The sequence below is a fragment of the Narcine bancroftii genome, chromosome 8 (assembly GCF_036971445.1).
Source record: "Narcine bancroftii isolate sNarBan1 chromosome 8, sNarBan1.hap1, whole genome shotgun sequence".
Classification (NCBI taxonomy): domain Eukaryota; kingdom Metazoa; phylum Chordata; class Chondrichthyes; order Torpediniformes; family Narcinidae; genus Narcine; species Narcine bancroftii.
In genome coordinates this window covers 65,651,933-65,674,968 of record NC_091476.1, presented here as the reverse complement: position 1 = coordinate 65,674,968, position 23,036 = coordinate 65,651,933, and the positions used below count along the sequence as shown (strand labels likewise).

At 45.0% G+C, this 23,036-nt stretch overlaps 1 protein-coding gene across 3 annotated transcripts in view; it reads right to left on the bottom strand.

Moving 5' to 3' along the window:
- Window positions 1-8,803: 8,803 nt before the first annotated feature.
- LOC138740794 (potassium channel subfamily K member 4-like) overlaps window positions 8,804-23,036 on the bottom strand; it is a 46,237-nt gene continuing 32,004 nt past the window's right edge. For all 3 annotated transcript variants that reach the window (XM_069893895.1, XM_069893896.1, XM_069893894.1), the window contains one exon: window positions 8,804-9,737. In XM_069893895.1, the coding sequence (XP_069749996.1) occupies window positions 9,333-9,737 (405 nt within the window). In that variant the 3' untranslated portion in view covers window positions 8,804-9,332. The remainder of the gene's footprint in view (window positions 9,738-23,036) is intronic.

Sequence of the window (23,036 nt, the reverse complement as noted above, 5' to 3'; positions counted from 1 at the left end):
TGACTCTCTCTAAGGCTAGAAGACCCTTATCTTATTCAGACTAACTTTACTTCCTACATTCTATTATTTATCCTTATCCTATTCATACTGGCTTTATTCATTACACATATATCCATACTAGCTTTCTTCATCTCTCATATTTTCATATTTTCATATTAGTTTTACACATCTCTCACATTGAGGGAGCCTCACATCTGCTCCCAGTCTCTTTTTCAAATACATTTTAAATTGATAATATGCAAAAATTGTATTATTATGTATATTGTATTTATCTTTTAATTGATCAAAAATTAAGAAAAAAGATCCTAGAAAACAATCTTTTATTCTCTGTATACCTTTACTATATCAATTATAAAGAATTATTCAAATTAAAAGTGTTATGGGCCCTGAGGATCCCAAAACCCAGCAGCAATAGATATTCATCAAGACAACAAAAAGTTGCTTTTATCTTTAAACATGAAACCAAGAACACACTTTAACTTAACTTACCTCCTTCTAATTCTAAGTGGACATGTGTGTGATATGTGTGTAAATTCAGAAAGGTTCCTTGGTTCACAGTCCAATCTCACTTCTCATTCCTCCAAGTTCACTGGTTGCAGGTGTGAGAGATAAGTAAAACTAATATGAAAATATGAAAGATGAAGAAAACTAGTATGGATATATGTATAATGAATAAAGCCAGTATGAATAGGATAAGGATAGATAATAGAATGTAGGAAGTAAAGTTAGTGTGAATAAGATAAGGGTCTTCTAGCCTTCGACAGAATTAGCAAGTTCTGCATATAAGAAGTTAGTAAGCCCTGAGAGTTGGGAAGGTGTGAATAAGGACAATGACATGATGGGACACTGACAGGATACCCCCTGGTCCTCTAAGTTCACAGAAACAGCACATGGGTAGACAGGATTGCCTAATGCCAAACTCATCCAGGAGTTGGATGAAATCAACTGTATAAAAGTTGGGTGAGCCCCAGTGTGTGTGTGTATTCCCAGGGTAAGGGGAAAGCACCCAACTTTGCATTTCTCACACAGGCAATTCTTAAACTGTGCGCAGAATTTAACATTTATGAAGTTCACCAGGCTTTGGTGCTTGGAAGGTAAATGGTTCGCGCTCAGGAAGGTTCTTATCGGTTTTCAGAGAGAGATTTGTTGTTCCAGGACACCCACAACTGATTCCTTTTTAATCAGCCACTTCAGTGTCTTGCTGACGAAACTTGCCCCTTCAATGTTCTCCAGATGATCACCTCTTTCTTTCAGGTCACCACAGAGTTCCTTTTTGTTTCCCTTATTTCAAGTGAAACATTAGACAGTCCTTCAACCTTCGAACTCCATTGTTCCACTTTAAACTGAATCACTCAAATCTGGAGGGCGCATTTTCATCGCATGCGACTTGCTTGATTCCAGATTTAAAACTGTGGAGCAGAGGGGAAAATAAAGGGGAAAAGGTGTCTCTGGAGGGCTCCGTATTTGTGTGGCGATGTACGTTCAGGGGAATTGTTGCTGACTGAGTTTGCTCTGCCCTCATCTCTTGTCGTGAGATTCACTGAACACTGCAAAATAATTTGGGCACTGAATTCAGTAATAAGATTTGTGGAGCTAGCCGTCAGAAGTAATCCCTTTGGCCCATCAAGCCCATGTCAGCACTGATCCCCCAACTTCTCTGTGTCAAGTCAACTCTTCCTTGAAACCAGGCAATTCCACTCCGCACCCACGCTGTACAAATTACTTTCCATCCCTTGGTCTTTGAAATGCGGGAAGAGACTGCAGCCACGGGGATAAATCCCTCCTCAGGGCATGTGGAAAATACCCAAACACCAAGGGACCTGGGGGTCCTCGCGCAGGGCCTCCTGAAGGTGAACTGCTAGCCTACTCCCTCTCTCTTCACTTTCTCTATCTCGATGTAGACCAGCTTCATGATGAAGGTTAAAAAATCCACCCCATGAATGCTGGAGGAATTCAGTTGGGCTCGCAGCGTCCACAGGAGGTGGGCATTAACATTGCTGATGTTTCAAGCCTGGGTCCATCTTCAAGGTACAAAGACAGATGTCCAAACTGAAGGCCGGGGAGAGGGGGGAGGGGTTCAAACCAACAGCCAAAAGGTGTTAATTGGACGTGATATGGCGAGGATTGATTTTGGTTCTGTGGAAGGAGACAGAGGGGAAAAGGGGGAGAGAGAGAGAAAGAGAGAGAGTAAGAATGAGAGGAAAGGAGATGGGGGAGGAGATGGGTGGTGGCATGGGGGGGGGTCTAACAGAAACAAGAGAAGTCTGCCAAACGATTGATGAGGTGTCATTGGCCCAGTTTGTGGGTGTTCTCAGTCTGGCAGTGCACAAGACCATGTTGTAAGTGGAACAGGGAGGGGGTGGGGAATTGAAATCATCGATGCACATTATAAAAAGAAGTGGCCCATCTCACCCCTGACACCAATCCCTGCAGAACTCTGGTGGTCATTGGCCATCCGCCAGAACAGGATCCCTTTGCCTCCCCATCTGTCAGGGCCAGAGCTCCACCCAATTCATGCAATCGCAGCAGATAGAGTGGGGTCACTTGTGTTGCAGGGCATGGATGAGGTCGTAAGCAAGTATCTGTGTACTAAGATATTGGATGCAAGATGCAAATAATGATCCCCATTACTGAAATGGAGGCACTGGGGGTTGTGACAGGATATAGATATGTTTTTGGGAGATAAATTGGGAAAGGTTTGTTAGCCCAGGTCACATACAAACACTTTAAAACAGATCTTATTTGAAATACAGGAGCTGTGCTAATGCTAGACATATCGGGACCTCACAGCTTTTGCAAAAGCTTTGGAGAGTGCCCAAGAGACTTCACTAATGGATTGTTGTTTCCTAAAAGGTAATGGGTGAAAGAACTTGTCAAAGCCCCAGGCTGTCTGGAGGGAAACTTGCTGTTCTAGGGATATCATGTGGTTTTTCAAGCAAAGAGAGTCAAACAGGCTTTCTCTCAGAGAGAGATCAGTTCTACAGTTTTACAGTCAGCAGCTGGGACTGGAACAGGACAAGCTGGCAAACATGTAAAAAACCCCATTTGGAAGACGGGTTCTGAGTGCTTAGTTCAGCCTGGTCAAAGCCCTTGTGATTCATACAAGAGGAGAGAACTGGCTGCCTAATGTTTCACTTGGAATAAGGGTAACAAAAAGACACTCTGTGGTGACCTGAAAGAAAGAGGTGATAATCTGGAGAACTCTGATGGGGAAATTTTTGTCAGCAAGACCCTGAAGTGGTTGATTAAAAAAGGAATCAGTTGTGGATGTCCTGGAATAACAAATCTCTCTTTGAATGCTGACAAGAACCTTCCTGAGCGGTAACCATTTACCTTTCAAGCACCAAAGCTACAAGATCAAAGCAAATAAAAGTAAAGCGATGCCAATGAATAATGCAAATAACACAGAGTTTAGAAACGAATCACCATTTAAATGGCAAACACAAGCAATCTGATACCTAGGTATTAGATTAGGCCATCTATACAAATTAAATTATCAGTCATTAATGAAGAAATTACAAGACGACTTAGAACATTGGAAAGATTTACCACTAACACTGATAGGAAAGGTAAATTGCACTAAAATGAACATTTTCCCAAGGATACAATACCTATTTCAATCATTACCAATTCCCTTAACAGAGAAATTCTTCAATGAACTAAAGAGAAAAATAAGGAAATTCTTATGTAAAACCGAGGATAGCGCTAGATAAATTAACAGAATGGTACAAACAAGGTGGTTTGCAGCTACCAAACTTTAAAAATTATTATAGAGCAGCACAATTAAGATACCTATCAAATTTTTATCAAACAAGGGAAAAACCAGATTGGACCAAGATAGAGCTAGATAAAATAGGGGAGAAGGTACCGGAACATATACTTTATAAGTGGGATGAAAAACTGGTGCAATATAAAATCTCACCAGTACTGCACCATTTTCAACATTTGGAAGAAGATTCACATAGAAAGGAAAAAAATAAATTACCAACTACCAGAATTATTATTGACGCAAAATCAACTAATCCCTTTCACAATAGATAACCTTTCCTTTAGAGAATGGGAGAGAAAAAGAATTAAAAGAATAGGAAATTGTTTTTGGGAAATAATTTATTATCATTTGAACAAATGAAGTACAAATATGGAATAACTCATGGTACAATGTTTGCATACCACCAACTGAAAACCTACTTAAAGGATAAATTGGGAAGCAGACTGAGATTACTAGAAGGAAGCAGCTTTGAATATGTGATTACAGACACAATGATAATTAAAAGATTTGTAACGAACATGTCCATTAAGGTGCAAGAGAAAGAAAATGATGAAATAAGCTATAAACCCAAACAAAAGTGGGAAAAAGATCCAAACATAAAGATAAAAAATGAAATATGGGAAAAGTTATGCTCCGGAACTATGAAGAATATAATAAACACAAGGTTACGTATGATACAGTATAATTGGTTACACAGGTTACATATCACAACCCAAAAGTTAAAAAAATGGGATCCAACATTATCAGATAGATGTTTTCGCTGTAAGAAGGAAATGGGAACAACAGTACATGCAATTTGGGCATGTGAGAAAGTGAAAACGTTTTGGGAAGATCTAAATCAGGTATTAAATAAAATCACAAAAAGCAACATACCAAAAAATCCAGAGCTCTTTCTTCTAAGTAATATAAGAAGTAAAGAATTAGGCCTCAAACTGGATGAAGCGCAAAAAAGATTTATTATGATAGCCTTAGCTGTAGCAAAAAAATGTATAATGTCAACCTGGAAATCAGAAGAGAGTCTGAGAATACAGCAATGATACATGGAAATGAATAAATGTATTCCATTGGAAAAAAAAACATAATTTAAAAAATAAAGTCACATTTTTTGAACAAATTTGGGAACTGTGCATGGAACACAACAGAGAGGGCTTTCCTCGGACCTCCACCCCCTAAAATAATAAAATGAGAAGAAGACGAAGTGAACTGACTCAGTGTGTAAAAGTAGATGACACAATTTTCTTGTTTATTTTCATTGTGTGATGACATTGTTTAATGGGTTTATTGTATTGTATATGTTGAACCGAGGGAGAGGCGGCAGCCCCGGCCTCGGTAGAATGAGGCAGGCAGAGGCCCCGGTCCGGGCAGAAGCAAGGAGGAGGTGGTGGCCCCGGCCTCGGCAGAGTAAAGCAGGCGGTGGCCCCGGTCTAGGCAGAAAGATATCTGATGATGTTGGATCCCATTTTTTTTAACTTTTGGGTTGTGATATATAACCTGTGTAACCAATTATCCTGTATCATACATAACCTTGTGTTTATTATATTCTTCATAGTTCCGGAGCATAACTTTTCCCATATTTCATTTTTTATCTTTATGTTTGGATCTTTTTCCCACTTTTGTTTGGGTTGAGAGCTTATTTCATCATTTTCTTTCTCTTGCAGCTTAATGGACATGTTCGTTATAAATCTTTCAATTATCATTGTGTCTGTAATCACATATTCAAAGCTGCTTCCTTCTGGTAATCTCAGTCTGCTTCCCAATTTATCCTTTAAGTAGGTTAGAGAACCCAATTAAACTTACCTAGGCCATGTCCATAGGTGATTTGCGACCAGGTATGGTCCGACCTAGGAGGGGAGGCAGGCCTCTCCAGCCCGGGTAAGAAACCTGCATAGGAGAAGGCCACTCCGATATAAAACCTACGAACCAAGGACCTCGCTGCCACGTCCCAGCTTGCTTGGCCACGGCACATGGGTGTAAAGGGTGGGGCCAGTACTGCGCACACTGCACACCACCTAAAAGCTCCTTTGCGCAGGCCCAAGGACAGGTCCACGTCCTCCCCTTCCACGTCCTCCCCCTCAAAAGATGCTCACAAACTCAAGCTAGCATGCTGGAACATCAGAACCATGCTAGACAAGGCTGACAGCCACCGACCTGAACGTCAGTCTGCCCTCATCGCACATGAACTCCTCAGACTTGACATCGACATAGCCGCTCTCAGTGAAGTCCACCTTGCAGATGTAGGCAGCCTCCAAGAACGCGGCGTGGGCTACACACTCTACTGGTCTGGCAAGCCTATGGATGAACGATGCCTATCTGGTGTAGGCTTCATGGTCAAGAACTCCATTGCCTCCAAACTCGAAAACCTCCCGACAGGCCACTCGGACCGGATCATGTCCATGCGACTCCCCCTTCAAAACAAGCGTTGCATCACTCTCATCAGTGTCTATGCTCCAACCCTCCAGGCGGAACCAGCAGAAAAGGACAAATTCTACACTGATCTGCGCAACCTCATTCAACGCACCCCTACATCCGACAAGGTTGTCATCCTTGGCGACTTCAACGCTTGCGTCGGCAAAGACTCAGAAACCTGGCCAGGAATCCTGGGCAAGCATGGTGTCGGCAAGTGCAACGACAATGGGCGCCTCCTGTTGGAGCTCTGCGCAGAACAGCGGCTTGTCATACAAACACCCTTTTTCAGCAGAGGGACAGCCTTAAGACCACCTGGATGCATCCCCGATCCAAACACTGGCACCTCCTGGACTACATCCTGGTGCGAGAAAGAGACAAACGAGATGTGCTCCACACCAGGGTCATGCCCAGCGCGGAATGCCACACTGACCACCGGCTGGTTCGCTGCAAGCTCAACCTTCACTTCAAGCCAAAGTCCAGGAACAGTAAAGCCCCCAGAAAGAGGTTCAATGTTGGAAACTTGCAGTCAGACAAAGTGAGAGGAAACTTCCAGGCAAACCTCAAAGCAAAGCTCGAGGATGCAATCCGCCTCACGGACTCGTCCCCTGAAACCCTCTGGGATCAGCTGAAGACTGCCATACTGCAATCCACTGAAGAGGTACTGGGCTTCTCCTCCAGGAAAAAGAAGGACTGGTTCGACAAAAACAACCAGGAAATCCAGGAGCTGATGGCAAAGAAGCGAGCTGCGCTCACCTTGCAAAGCCGTCCTGGCCAGAGAAGAAACGAGCCTTGCGTCGTGCATGCAGCTATCTTCAGCGCAAACTCCGGAAGATCCAAAATGAGTAGTGGACTAGCCTCGCCAAACGAACCCAGTTCAGCGCGGACATTGGCAACTTCAGGGGTTTAGCGACAAGATCTCCATCCTCAACCGATGGTCAGAACACTTCCAATCTCTTTTTAGTGCCAACCGCTCAATCCAAGAATCTGCCCTGCTCCAGCTCCCTCAACAGCCCTTAAGGCTAGAGCTGGATGAGGTCCTCACCCAGGAAGAGACATACAAGACATATGTTGAACCTTTAATGGGTTTGGAGGGGGGGTGGGAAGGAGGGAGGGAAGGGATGGGGGAAAAAAGGGGAGAAAATGACACTGTATATTCAAGAGGGAAATGTTTGTGTGTATTTTGATTAATATGGTTCATAGTGTGAAAAATAAAATAATTTTTTTTTTTAAAGCACCAAAGCCTGGTGAACTTTATATATGTTAAATTCTGTGCACAGAATTGAACTTGGAAAAATTAGAAGTGAGATTGCATTCTGAAGCAAAGAACTTTTCTTAAATTTACACACACATTACATACACATGCACTTAGAATTAGAAGGGGGTTAAGTTAGGTCAGTTAAGTCAATAGTGATAAGTTAAAATTTGATTCTATTTTCGTGTTTAAAGATGATTAAAAGCAACTTTTGTTTAAATAACCATTTGCCTTGGTGAATATCTATTCCTGCTGGGTTTTGGGGTCCGCTGGGCTTGTAACATGTTTCTCAATTTGAACAATTGTTGAACCACAGACGTTGCCTGACTTTTGATAGTAATGTTGTGAGATGGTTCATAATATGAATGTTTGGACTGTGACGCTGCCGCAAAAGAACGAATTTCATGGCTTGTTCATGACAATAAATCCAGAGTCTGATTCTGATTGTTTGGACGGGAGAAAATTCAATTTGGAAGTACAAAGGGACTTGGGGGGGGGGGGGTATCCTCGTGCAGGAGACCCTAAATGTTAACCACCAGGTTGGATCGACAGTAAAGGAAGCAAACGCTATGTTGGCCTTCGTTTTGAGGGGAATAGTTTATGAGAGTAGGGAGGTGTTGATGAGGCTCCATGGGGCACTGGTGAGACCTTGTTTGGAGTAACTGTGGGCAGTTTTGGGCCCCTTAGAAGGGATGTACTGATGTAGGAGAGGGTACAGGGAAGATTGACCAGGATGGTTCCGGGAATGCAGGAGCCAACGTACTGGGCCGTGTATCGGCTCTTTGACTCTATTCATTGGAGTAGAGAAGTATAAGAGGGATCTCACAGAAACGTTTCGAACACTGAAGGGACTGGACAGAATCGATGGACCATTGGGGGAGCTTAAGGGGGAGATTGACAGGGATCGAATCAGTCAGAGGATCAGGGGATATGGGAAAAAGGCCGAAACTTGGAACTTGAGGTGAGGAGAGTTTAGTTCAGGGTGGAGTGTTGCAGCAGGCTCGATGGGCCGAATGGCCTGCGTCTGTTTCTTTCTCTTGTGACAGTTGCTGAGAACTTAGTTCAAATGCTGGCAAATTCGACAGAGGTGCAGCAGGAAGTGAGCTGACCGGCCGCATCGCGGTCTGGTATGGGGACACCAATACCTCCGAGTGTAAACCCCTCCAAAAGGGGGTGGACATCAGAGGCAAAAACTGCCCACCATTGAGAATGTCTACGGGGGACGCTGCTGACAGAGAGCAGTGGCAATCATCAAACACATGCTCTGTTCTCACTGCCCTAAGACTCGTACCCACCAGGTTCAGGAACGGCTGCTGCCCCTCCACCATCAACTCCTCAACGACAAACTCAATCAGGGACTCATTTAAGGACTCGCACTTGGGCACTTTATTGATATTTTTCTCTCTCTGATTTGCACGGTCAGTTTGTTTTACATTCATTATCTGTTTACACGTTGTCTATTTTTTTGTACCACCAATAAGTGGTAATTCTGCATGGCCCACAGGAAAAGGAATCTCAGGGCTGTACATGATGTCATTTATGTACACTGACAATAAATCTGAAAAGGTCCTGGTGCGCACACACACAGACTCACAGGGACACACACACTGACGTTCACACTGACACTCTCTCACACACACACTCACACATACACATCCACTCACACACACACACTTACAGACACATACACACACCTCAACACACTCACACAGACACACACACACACCCAGGCCTCCATTCCATCCTCTGAGATCAGTCCCCACCCTCACAGTAGAGCCTCCCCACGTAGGTGAGTAGATGATCCTCCACACCCTCCTGAGTCCAGAACCGTAGTTCCCCCCCCCCCACCCCACACAGTTGCCGGGGTGCCGGATGCGGCTAGTCCCTGCCTGCGGCCTTCCCCTGCTACTCCCTCTCCCTAAGGGAGGGGGAATAGGGTATCTGCCACCTCCCCGCCCCTTCCTCCTGCCTCCCGGTCCCCAACACGGGGGAGCCATGGGGCCCGGCCTTCCTCTTGCCCCGGGGCCTCGTCAGGGGCGAGCGGCAGCTCTCCGAGTCCTCCGTGTCGATGTAGGCAATGTTCTCCGCCACGAAGTCAATGGGCTTCCAGATCTCCGGACTGGACGGGAGCGTCTCCTCGTCCGTTGTTCTCTCCTCCTCCTCCTGCTCCTCCTTCCTCTCCTCCAACCCCTGTGCATTCTCTTTGCCCAGCGGAACGTCCCGAGGGGGTAGTGAGTCCCAGCGAGCTGCCTTGATGTCCGTGGCGATGTTCGAGGTCCAATGGACGGCCTGTGCTGTCAACCCACTGACCTGCAAAGGGGAACGACAGAGTGGGGGGGAGCGGTGTAAGTCTCGGGATGGAGAGGCCCTTCCCTGCCACTCATTAGTTCCTGCAAGGGAGAGGGGAGAGGAGGTGGCAGCCCCCCCAAACCTGATTGGCCCGTCCGGTTTGCCAGGGGGGCTCAGTGATTTTCCCCATCAGTCAAGAGGTGGGAATCGGGGGTGACTGAGTGCTGGGTGGGAGAACAGATGCGGGGGGGGGGGAATGGGGGGTTGAGTTCAAGAGTCGCGTGGAAACGGGGGGAGTCACGTGATGGAGTAGTGGCCGGACGGTGAACTCCAGCCCTCTCCAGAAAAGTCGGGAAAAACAAGAGAAAACACAAAGGCACAGAAATAAAAGTTACAGAAAAGTGAGTATAAAGGTGGAAAGAAGATGGCGACAAAAAAAGAAAAGTCGAAAGCAACGGTAAGAAGAGAGGAAGAGAAGACAAAGGAGGAAAAAGGTGAAGGCCTTACCTGTCCGAAGAGGCCCGCTGCGGAGAGAGAAACCCGCTCCCTCAGGTCGGTAAATAATGGACTACAAAAATGGCTCGCAGAGCCGAGCAAAAGTGCGCAACCGCGCATGCGCGATGCGAATGAAAAAAAACACACCGACGGGAGGGGGGACCAGCTGGGGAGTCGATCTCCACAGCCGGCAACGACAGCTGCAGAACACCTGCAGCAAGAAGAGACCACAGAAGACAATAGAAACAAGAAAGAAGAGGAGGAAAGGGCACCAAAGAAACAACAGATGGCCAACCCAGAGGAAGAAGAAGAGGAAGAGTATGGTGAAATAGAAGAAGAAAAGATAGGCAAGGTAAAGGATATACTTGCTCTTATTAAAGGATACATGGAGTCATTTAAAGAATGGCAAACACAGGAATTTAAGGATTTAAGAAAAAGAATAAACAACACAGAAGAGAAAATAATTAAAATGGAGATGACCTTAACAGAAATGGGAAAAAAAATGGACAAGATGGAAGAGCGGGCAGTAGCAGCAGAAATGGAGGTAGAAGACTTAAAAAAGAAATTGGAGAAATCTAATAAAAAAACTAAAGAGACACAAGAACTACTAGCTCAAAAAATAGATACAATGGAAAACCATAACAGAAGAAATAACATAAAGATAGTGGGCCTTAAGGAAGATGAAGAAGGCAAGAATATGAGGGAGTTTATAAAAGAGTGGATCCCTAAGACCCTAGGATGTCCAGAACTACAGCATGAAATGGAAATAGAAAGGGCACATAGAGTATTGGCCTCTAAACCACAACCACAACAAAAACCAAGATCTATTGTAGTAAAATTCCTAAGATATACTACAAGAGAAAAGGTACTGGAGAAGACAATGGAAAAAGTAAGAGAGGGCAACAAACCACTGGAGTATAAAGGGCAAAAAATCTTCATTTATCCAGATATAAGTTTTGAACTCCTAAAGAAGAGAAAAGAGTTCAATACAGCAAAGGCGATTTTATGGAAGAAAGGGTATAAATTTATACTAAAGCATCCAGCGGTATTGAAAATATTTATTCCAGGACAACAAAACAGACTATTCTCGGATCCAGAAGAAGCACGAAAATTTGCAGAACAATTACAAAAATAGACTGAGGGAGGAAGACGGGTAATGAGAGTTAAAATGATCACGACTGATATGTATGTGGGTAAAGACAAAAATAGACTGAGGGATGAAGACGGGTAATGAGAGTAAAAATGATCACGATTGATATGTATGCAGGTAAAGAGGTATAAGAGTGAATAGAGATAATGAGCATACATGAATGTATCTGTACTTAGAGGAAAATATAGATAGTATAGACAAGAATTAATAAGGGAAGGTAATGGAATAGAGAGAATAAGGAGGGAATTAAAAGAGGGACCTTTGTGACATATGAAAAGTGAAATCTTTTCTGGGGGAGGCGGGGTGGGGGGAAATAGCGGTCACTGCAAAATCAGTTGACGCTTGCGAGTGGATTCGCAAATCCAAATGGAGAGGGGAGATGTGGTTGTCCGACAAGGGATAAAGGACAACTCAGGAGGTGAAGGGGAGATTGGGGATAAATAAGATAGAAATAGGAGAATAAGGAAAATGTTAGATGTTGTAGGAATGTTGTCTTATAAAGAGTTGAAAATAAGAAAACAGAAATGGAAAAGGAGGAAAGGTAATGATGGAAAAACGGAAAGAGAAGATAAACAAAATATAAAAGGGCTACGCTGAACTATATGTCTTTAAATATTAATGAAATACATAACCAAATTAAAAGGAAGAAACTACCAAATTTAAATGAATAAATGTATTCCATTAGAAAAAATAACATATTGGTTAAGAAATAATATTGAAATATTCGAACAAGTATAGGAGCCTTACATTAAATACAATAGCGAAAACCTACCGGGGACAAACATTACCTAAGTTGATGGAAGGAGAAGGAAAGAAAAGAATGGACTCAGTAGAATTTCTGGTGTAATTTTGTTGAATGACAACATTGTCTGACTGGCTTAATGCAACCTAGATTGTATACCTAAAATGGATGAGAGGGGGGGGTGGGGGGGGTGGTTTGGGAGGAAAGGGGGGGGGAGAAAAAGTCACTGTATATGTGTGAAAAAGAAATAGTGTATATCATGGCTAATGTGATTTATGGTGTGAAAAAAAAAAAAAAAAAAAAAAAGAGTCGCGTGGAAACGTTGCATTCACCACTTCCGCTGGCAGCTGGTTCCACGCTCCCTGCCACTCTCGTCCCCCTTGTGTTCCCACCCCTCGAACCTTTCCCCTTAATGACACAGTATGGTTAGAGCCGGGCCCTTACAGCGCTCGACGATCGGGACCGGACCTGTGCTGCCTATAAGGAGTTTGTACGTCCTCCTGGTGGATTTTCTCCGGGGGGGCCTCCAGATTCCTTCTGCCCTTCATAAAAATAAAACCATACCAGGTTAATGGGGTTGTTGGCCTGTTACTGTGCTGGACATCTAATTAACCCACGTCCATTGAGGTCACGATGCAGGTTTATAAATCGCACTTAGAGGATGGCGTTCAGTTCTGGTCACCTCATTACAGGAAGGATGTGGAAGCCACAGAGTGGGGGCAGAGGAGACTAGCCAAGATGTTGCCTGGATTGGGGAACATGAGGCGAGGTTTAGCAGAGCTGGAACTTTTCTCTTTGGAGCATAGTAGGATGAGAGAAGACCTGATAGAGGTCAGTAAGATTATGAGAGGCAGAGACAGGGTGGACGGCTGGCAAGTTGATAGGGTAGCTAAGCAGGCCTATGGGATGCTGGGCTTCATTAGTCGGGGGATTGAGTTCAGGAGTTGAGAGGTCATGTTGCAGCTCTGCAAATCTCTGGTGAGACCCCACTTGGAGAATTGTGGTTCAATTCTGGTCACCTCATTACAGGAAGGATGTGGAAGTCACAGAGAGGGGGCAGAGGAGACTCAGCATGATGTTGCCTGGATTGGGGAATATGAGGTGAATTTGGCAGAGCTGGGACCTTTCTCTTTAGTGTGTAGAAGGATGAGAGGAGATGATAGAGGTCAGCAAGATTATGAGAGGCAGAGACAGGGTGGATAGCCGGCACCTGTTCGTCACACAGGTTAGTTAAGAAGACCTATGGGATGCTGGGCTTCATTCATCGGGGGATTGAGTTCAGGAGTCGAGAGGTCGTGTTGCAGCTCTACAAATCTCTGGTGAGACCCCACTTGGAGAATTGTGGTTCAATTCTGGTCATCTTATTACAGGAAAGATGTGGAAGCCATGGAGAGGGGGCAGAGGAGATTCACCAGGATGTTGCCCAGATTGGAAAATATGAGGCAAGATTGGCAGAGCTGGGACTTTTCTCTTTGGAGTGTAGAAGGATGAGAGGAGATTTGATAGAGATTCTGAGAGCCATAAACAGGGTGGAGGCCAATGCCTGTTTCTTGGGTTGGGTAGGATCGGCAAACACCCAGACAACATCTGTACAAAGTGAAGGGAAGGGAGAGGTCTTTTTTATACACAGAGGGTAGTAGGTGTCTGGAACACCTTGCCAGGGGGTGGTCATGTAGGCTTGTACAATGGGGACATATTTTTTTAAAAAACAGGCCCATTCACATAAGAAACTGCAGGTATACCCCGCTTTACAAGAAAAACTGTTTGTAAACTGAAAACTCATAAAGCGAAGAGCCACTGACTGCGATTAGAGGCAATTTTCATAAAAGTGGCAACCCATTGTAATTTCTTTCATAAATGCGAACACAGGTTTCTCCATATAAGCTAATTTTCATAACTTGAGTATTCGTTCAGCGGGGTTTACTTGTTTGGCGCCCATTTGGTTCTCAACCTTTTTCTTTCCACTCACATCGTACTTTAAGTAATCCCGAGGCCATCGGTGGCTCTGATTAGTAAGGGGTGGCTTCAGGTGGGAAGAAAAAGTTTGAATCGTCCCTCATGAACTCATTGTGTGCAGGGTTTTGGAGCTCCCAAAGGAAACAGGCCAATGACAAGTTTTCTCAAGCAGGGTTAACGATCGGTTAGTTAAGAGCGTGGACAAACAGAGGGATCTTGGGGGTTCATGTCCATACATCCCTCAAGGTAGCTGATAGGACAGTTTTAAAAAAAAAAGCCCACGGGATTCTGGGCTTCATTAATGGGGGGGGGGGGGGGAATTGTGAGACTACATTTGTGTCCAGTTCTGGTCGTTCCATTTACAGGAAGGACGTGGAGATTATGGAGAGAGGATAGAGGAAATTCACCAGGGTGTCACCTGGACTGGAGGCAAGCTTGGCAAAGCTGGAGCTTCTCTCGTTGGAGTGTAGACAGGACTTGATCGAGGTCTACAAAATTATGAGAGACGTAGATCAGTTGGACAGCCAATACCTGTTTCCCAGGGTGGGAGTAACAACCACTTGAGGATTAAGTGTAGGAGTTTTTTTTTTGTTTTTTTTTATTTTTTTTACAGAGAGTTGTTGAGGCCTGAAATGCCTTGCCAGGGACTGGTGGTAGAGGCTGAAACATTAGGGGCCTTTATTAGACAGGCACATGGACGGAAGAAGAGGGTTATAGTGTTAGGAGGGTTTAGCACTTCTATACGGTCTGGCACAGCATAGAGGGCCAAAGGGCCTGTATAGTGCTGTAATGTTTTAATGTTTAATGTAACAATTGGGTCTGGAGCAGTGATTCTCAACCTTCCCTTCCCACCCACATCCCACCTGAAGCAACCCCTTACCGATCACAGAGTCCCGACGGCAGAGGGATCACTTAAAGTGAGTGGGAAGAGAAAGGTTGAGAACCACCGAGGTAGAGGGTTGTGGGTGGGAGGGAGGGAAGGGTTAAACGGTTGGCAGGTTTAAAGACAGCACAACATCGTGAGCCAAAGGGCCTGTGGTTTGCTTAACGTTCTAATGTCATAGGAACATAGGAAGTAGGAACAGGAGAAGGCCAAAAATGGCCCATCGAGCCTGCTCCACCATTCAATACGATCATGGCTGATCTAATTTATTACCTAACTCCACCTACCTGCCTTCTCCCCATATTCCCTAATGTCCTGAGAGAGTTTAGGGTCACGTACATTATTTGGAGAGGGTTGCCTTCCATTTCGGTCCCAGAGGGTGTTTAGCCGGGCCTGAGCTGTGGGGTGGTGGCTGAGCGGGGATTTCATTCCCCGAGGGGGGTGAGGGCTGATCAACTCCGGCAGGGCTGGCCCAAACCCTGGGGCCTCTGAACCCTCGAGCCTCTGAACCCTCGACTCTGCCACTTCCTCCTTAGAAGAGCCGCAGTCGGGGGAGTGGCAAGATGGCGTAAGGATCAGACGTGCCTTCCAGTCCTCTCCTGACTCTATCTTATTGTTTTGTCAGAAATGCCCGTTAAAATTCTTTAAAAGTTTAGATAATTTCAGTGCTGTTAATTTAACTTATGATGGTACAATTGGTGGAAAAGAGCAAAAAAAAAAGACAACAGATCATCAAAAAACTAGATTTTCCAAAAGTTCAAGTTTTGGAGCCTACCTACAGGAAAGACACCGGGACTCAGCGTGAAATGGATCCCAGGAGAGAGGTAAAGTGTTCGGATGTAGAGCTCTATGTTACATCGGTAGAGCCCCCTAAAGAGGACGCCAAACAGCCTTTAGAACAAAGAGTTACTCAAAGGCATTTGTCAACTGTAGAGGTGACGCTGCAAACTGCATCTCTTGAGATAGAAAAACCTATACAACTTGATGTACTGGGAGAACTTAATACATTATGGACTGGGGAAAACCCCGGCCAGCGTCCTCCAGTCATTGCTGGAGAGGCTGTGGCTGGGGTTTCCACACGCAGTCATACTACAAGGAAGGCAACCAGAATGAAGGAAGGAACAGAAGATCCTTTGGTTATGCAGAAGAAGCAGGAATCTGTTGAGCCAAAATCTCTTCCAATTGAAAAGATTTTTGTGAATCTTGAATCTAAATTATCTTATACAATGCAGGGATTATCCAAGATTATGACTGAACTTGGTACTAGGTTTAATACTCTAGTGAAAATACATTCTCAACAGATGGCTGAGTTTGGAGCTTTTAAGCTTGAAGTGAGAGATAAATTTAATTCGTGTGAAGAAGATATAGACGAAATACGGGATCAAGTTTTTGATGTGACCAAAATGGCCGAAGACTTACAAACTCAAAATAAAAATTTGGTGAAAAAGATTGATTATTTGGAAAACCAATCCAGATGGAACAATATAAAGATTATTGGTTTGCCGGAAGGTATGGAGGGACCAGACCCAAGAAAATGTTTTACTGAATGGATTCCGCAGGTGCTGGGTCAAGAACATTTCCCGGAAGGTATAATACTGGAACGTGCTCACAGAGCTTTGCGTAGAAGACCTATTTCAGGACAAAGTCCAAGACCTGTTTTGGTTCGTTGCTTGAATTATTACGACAGGGAAATAATTTTACAAGTGGCTATTAGAAATGCACAACAGAGAAAATCACCCTTGATGATTCAAAATAATCGAGTTTTCTTCTATGCAGATTTGAGTCAAGAAGTTATGTTCCAACGACGGGAATTCAACTCTGCTAAAGAGTTGTTGTGGAAGAAAGGTTATAAGGCAACCTTTAAATATCCAGCTGTTTTGAAGGTTTTTCAAGATGGTTACCAACCAAAATTCTTTGATTCTCCAAAGGAAGCTATAGCATTTGCTCAAGAGCTGCCAATTACTCAGTTTCAACAGAGACATAGTCCGCCATGATCTCTAAGGAGACAAGAGATGGAAGAAGAGCCGTGCTCCAAGAAGGAATGGTTGTAATGGTGACTCGGCAGTTGGAGCTGATTAAAAGAAGAGTTGTCCTTTTTTTTTCTAATGTTTTTTTTAAAAAGGGATATTAAATAATGATGATGTTAGTTTAAGATGAAGTGAGAGTTGGGGGAGAGAACTGGATAGGACTATTTCCTGAAAGTCATCTGCTACGTGTGAGTTATCTCACACCCATTTTTTTTGGGGAGATACCGCATTGCGCGGTTTAGACGGGAGGGGGTATTTTTAACCTCCTACCCGTTTGTTTTTTTCTTTTTTTTTGTATTATTAAAGAGTGAAGGGGTTTTTTTTTTGTTTAAACATTTAAAAAAAGCATAAGTATTTGATTGTTTAAAAAACTAAAAATTGATGTGGTTTTTTTTGTAAAGTTTATTCAGTAGATAAGGAATATCTGAAATTTAAATGTGAATGGGATGGATAAGTTTTTTTAAATATTTTTTCTTTAACTTTAAGGTGAAGGAGTGGTAATTCTGGTGTATATTATTTTGCTATTTTAGTTATAGAACAAAGGGAATAATGGTGAAAGTTATAAATTGAATTGTACAATTCTTAATGAGGCTTGAATTTTGTTTGTGGTTTATGCTCCATTTGTTGAAGATATAGATTTCGTTGTAGATGTGTTTTTATTATTTGGATATCTGAATTTTAACGTAATGATTGGGGATATTTAAATGTGGTATTGGAGCTTTTATTGGATAACTATTCAAGAGTAAAAGGGAAAAATGGTGGAAGAGTACTAAAATTGAATTGTACAATGCTTAATGAGGTTTGAATTTTGTTTTAAGATGGTGGTTTATGTGACTAATATGATGATAGATGTGAAGTTAGTTGATATTTGGTGAAGGTTTATCTCTAGAGAAAGTTTTTTTTCATCTTTTTTTTCATGCTACAACTTTTTTTTTAAGAATTGATTATTGTTTAAGAATTTTTGATAGATAATGTTACTAACTTTACTAATTTTTTATATTAAGTTTGAGTTAAATATGTTTCATCTTAACTCCGTTTGTTAAATATATGCATTTAAGTTTGATTTAAATATGTTTTTTAAGTCTGATATCTTAGTATTAATTACTTTTCTTTTTGTTAGTATTTTAATCGGTTATGTTTTTGGGTTTTTTTTGTAAGTGGGTTTTTTTCTCACATATATTATTAACTTTATTAATTCTTCACTCTTTATTTTGGGGGGGAAAGGGGGTCTGGACTAATTTGAGTTGGGTTATTAATGTGTAATAATTATTGGGGAGGGTATAGTTTATTTAGATTACTGATACTGTATTGTAATTTTATTATTTTATTCTTAATTTTTTTTAATGTAATCCTATATGTTATTCATGTTATAAAATCTTAAATAAAGTTTAAAAAAAAAGAAGAGCCGCAGTCAGTAAGAACCGGAAGCCAATGCCCCCCCCTCGCTGACGATCAACACAGGGGCCCCCCGAGGATGCGAGCCTGGCCCACTGCTCTACACCAGTGGCTCTCAACCTTTCTCTTACCACTCACCTATCACCTTAAGTGATTCCTCTGCCATCGGTGTTCTGTGATTAGTAAGGGGCTGTTTCAGGTGGCATGTGAGTGGGAAGGGAATCACTGCTCTAGACTCGATTGTGACTGAAATATTTGGCTTGAGAAAAATGGTCATTGGCCCATTTCCTTTGGAGCACTGAAACCGTGCACATAATGAGGGATGATTAAAACAGTGGGCTTCAACTTTTTTTTCCACCCACATACTAATCACAGGGCACTGATGGCAGAAGGTTAACTTATGGTGAGTGGGGGAAAAAATGTTCGAGAACCACTGCTCTCCATTCAGCCCTGGGTCACCTTGAAAATGGAACTCACACATACAGCTGCTCTTCGCCATTATTTCCACCACGCTGGTCAAGAAGCTACAAACTCTGAGCCCCTGTAACCCCCCCCCCCCCCCAACTACAACTGGACCCTTGACATTCTTATCGGAATTGGAAACGGATTAGAAACGACGTCTCCTCCTCACTGATCACCAACTCAGGCTCACCCCAAGGGTCTGTGCTTAACCCACTGCTCTACTCATTATACACCCATGACTGTGCGGCCAGGCACAATTCCAACGCCATCTGCAAGTTCACTGATGACAGTTGTCAGCAGAATCACAGACAGCAACGAGGAAGTGGACAGGAAGAAAATCGATCAGCTCGTTGAACGGTGTCACGATAACAACCTTGTGCTCAACGTCAGCAAATCCAAGATGATTGTGGACTTCAGAAGGAGGTGAGGGGAACACGACCCAGTCCTCGTCGAGGGCTCTGGAGTGGAGAGGGTCACGAACTCCACATTCCCCGGGGGGGGGGGTGGTCATCACCTCCGAGGAGTTGTCAGAATGAATCGTCGTGGGCGTGTCGCAGAATTTGTGCTGCTGCAGAAGCGTCACCAGGCAAACCTTTAAAGCACATCCGCGCAAAAGAGCAGGAAGTGAGGCCGTGTCCGCCGTTCATTCAGAAACCTGGCGGCGGAGGGGAAATCTGCTCCACGTAGACGTGACCACCAGCAGCCCAACCTGGTGAGGAGCCAGAGGAGATTCGGCAACCAGGCCCCTTGCAGATTTCCATGCAGAGCTTTCTGACCAGTTGCATCGCAGCCCGGTGCAGAGGGGCCAACTCGCAGGGCAGGCAGAGGCAACAGAGGGAGCCCATGGAACTCGCCCTCAATGGGCACCAGTCGTCAGCCCGTCTGGGGGCGGGACATCAGCAAGAGGCGGCGCCTCAAGAAAGCAGCCTCTACCCTCTTGGACCAACCCCCACCCACCACCACCCCAGGCCAGGCATCTCGAGGGCGACAGAGAACACAGCGCAGTACAGGCCCTTCGGCCCTTGATGTACTAAACCCCCCCTACCCCGCCACCCTCTATTTTTCCCTTCCAACAGTAGGCCTGCCTAAGAGTCTCGTAAATGCCCCCTGATGTTTCAGCCTCCGCAACTCCCTGTGTTTTAAAAGAAAACTTCCCTCTCCTGGTGTTTGCCGATCCTGCCCTTCCCCCCTCCCCCCGGGGAAACGGCCATCTGAGCCTCCCCTAATCTCATAGGCCACGATGAAGAGGTTCCCTGGTGGTGGGTTATGCTGATGGCTGGCTGTGCACCCCCCGCCACCCATATATATATATATATATATATATATATATATAATACGCAGGTTTCCCGCCTAAACCCTGAGCCCTGTCAGACCCCACCCTGATAGAAGTGTGTGTCTTCCTGCCTGTCATGAGAGCTTTGCTTCAGACTGACAGTTCTTGCTTACAAATAACTATGTGTCCAAAACAAAGATGGTTTCCTTTCCTTTAATCTTTGCCTGTACGTAGAATGCAACAGCACAGAGCAGGCCCTTTCACCCTCGATGTTGTGCTGACCCATTTATTCCTACCACAACCCTCCCCTACTCCGATCAACAACTCTTTGGTTCTTTCGACGCACACTACAATTTTATTAATTAAAAGACGAGCACATCACAAGTAGGTTAACCAGTCCAGAATGACCTGGTCTGGCCAGGAGCAATCCTTTAAGACCTGCCAGTAGGTGTGGCTACACTCTCAGCCAATCACAGTCATCCTACACTACCATCTGTACATATGTACATATACACATTGGTGATAGAATCTGTACTACCACATTCACCTCTTCTTTGAGAGCCGACCCCAGGGTGGATGGAGGTTAGGGGATGTACCTGTCAGGGGTTGCTGGAGTCGTGTCGCCGGCATTCCCATAGGGTGCGGCCACTGCTTCGCTCAGTTCCCCAACGGCATTGTCGGCAGACTGGCCTGAGCTGGTGGGGTGGTGCTGGTCCCTCTGTTCAATCACATGACCTGAGGGAGAAGGAATAGCGGGAGGTTGGGTCAAAGGCACTGCTGCGCCTGATCCGGCTTGGGCTAGGTCCCTTACCAAGACTGTGTCCTCCCGTCCGTCTGGGTACTCAATGTAGGCATAATGAGGGTTTGCATGGAGCAGAGTCATTCGGTCAACTTTTCAGAAATCTCATTCCTGGCTGGAAGTCTGTGGCTACCAAAAGCTGGCAATATAGTTATGAACACAGAAAATTTATCACAGGCGAGGTGCGCAGACTGCTGGATGAGGGCATTATCGAATCTAGCTCGAGTTCATGGAGGGCCCAGGTAGTGGGTGTTAAAAACGGGGAGAAGCCTCGGATGGTGGTTGACTACACCCAAACAATAACTGCTTCACGCTCCTGGATGCGTACCCATTTCCATGGATCACAGATGTGGTGAATCAGATCGCCCAATACCATGTATTTTCCACCATTGACTTACGTTCGGCCTATCATCAGCTCCCGATCCACCGAGAAGACCAATCTTTCACGACTTTCAAAGCGAATGGGCGGCTGTATCAATTCCTCAGGGTATCCTTTGGGGTCACAAATGGCGTCACAAATGGCATCGCGGTCTTCCAGCAGAAATGGACCGGATGGTGGACCAGAACGGGCTGACTGCTACTTTCCCGTATCTGGACAATGTCACCATCTGCAGCCATGACACGAAGGATCATGATGCCAACCTTAAGAAAGTTTTTCAGACTGAAACTCAGCTGAACTTGACCTACAATTTCGACAAGTGTGTCTTCTGGACCACTCAGCTCGCAATTCTGGGCTGTGTGGTGGAGAACGGGGTGGTCATGACAGATCCTAATCGCATGCGTCCCCTCATGGACTTGCCCCCCCACCATACCCAGAAGGCACTCAGACGCTGCCTGAGTTTTTTCTCTTACTATGCCCAATGGGTTCCACACTATGCCGACAAGGCACGGCCACTCATCAAGACCACCCTGTCAACCAAAGACAGAGCGGCCTTCGACCACATCAAATCGGACATCACTGCTGCAACGCTGCACACCATTGACAAGTCCATTCCGTTCCAAGTCGAAAGCGATGAATCTGACTTTGCATTGGCAGTCGCAGTCACTTTGAACCAGACCAGCCGGCCGGTAGCATTCTTCTCCAGAACCCTCCAGGGTCCTGAGAGCCGACACTCCTCTGTCAAGGAGGCCCAGGTCATAGTCGAAGCAGTACGTCATTGGTGACACTACCTCACTGGCAGGTGCTTTACGCTGCTGACTGACTAACATGCAGTCTCCTTCAGTTTAGCAATACCCAGCGAGATAAGATGAAGAATGACAAAAATCGCCAGGTGGAGAATTGAGCTCTCCACCTTTAATTATGACATATTGTATCAGCCAAGTAAACTCAACAATTCACCAGATGCGCTCTCCAGGGGGACTTGTGCCAACATGCAACTGGATAGGCTGCAGAAAGTCCATGAGGAGCTCTTCATCCAGGGGTCACTAGGTTCGCGCATTTTGTCAAAGCTCGCAACCTGCCCTACAAGGTCGAGATTCGTTCCATGACCCGAGCCTGTCCAGTGTGCGCTGAGTGCAAGCCCCACTTCTTCTGTCCAGAGAACACCCACGTCATCAAAGCCACCCACCCCTTTGAGCGTATCAGCATAGACTTCAAGGGGCCCCTACCATCGACCAACCATAACACCTACATCCTTACGGCCATCGACGAGTACTCCCGCTTCCGTTCGCTGTGCCCTGCTCGGACATGACTGCCTCCTCAGTTATAGAGGCCCTGCACAGCATCTTCGCCATCTTCGGGTACCCCAGTTACATCCACAGTGACAGGGGGTCCTCGTTTATGAGTGCAGGGCTGCGGCAGTACCTTCTGGAGTGCGGTATTGCTTCAAGCAGGACCACCAGCTATAACCCACATGGTAATGGGCAAGTCGAAAGAGAGAATGGCACCATCTGGAAAGCGGTTATGCTTGCCCTCCGGTCCAAAGGTCTCCCCACCTCTCGCTGGCAGGATGTGCTCACTAGTGCCCTACACTCCATCCACTCCCTCCTATGCACCGCGACCAATGCCATGCCCCATGAAAGGATGTTCTCTTTCCCGAGGAAATCCGAGCCAGGTACGACCATAGGCTCACGATTCCCTTCCAGTCCTTTTACGATGCCACATCCGGTACTCTAAGAACGACCCCTTGGTTGATCGA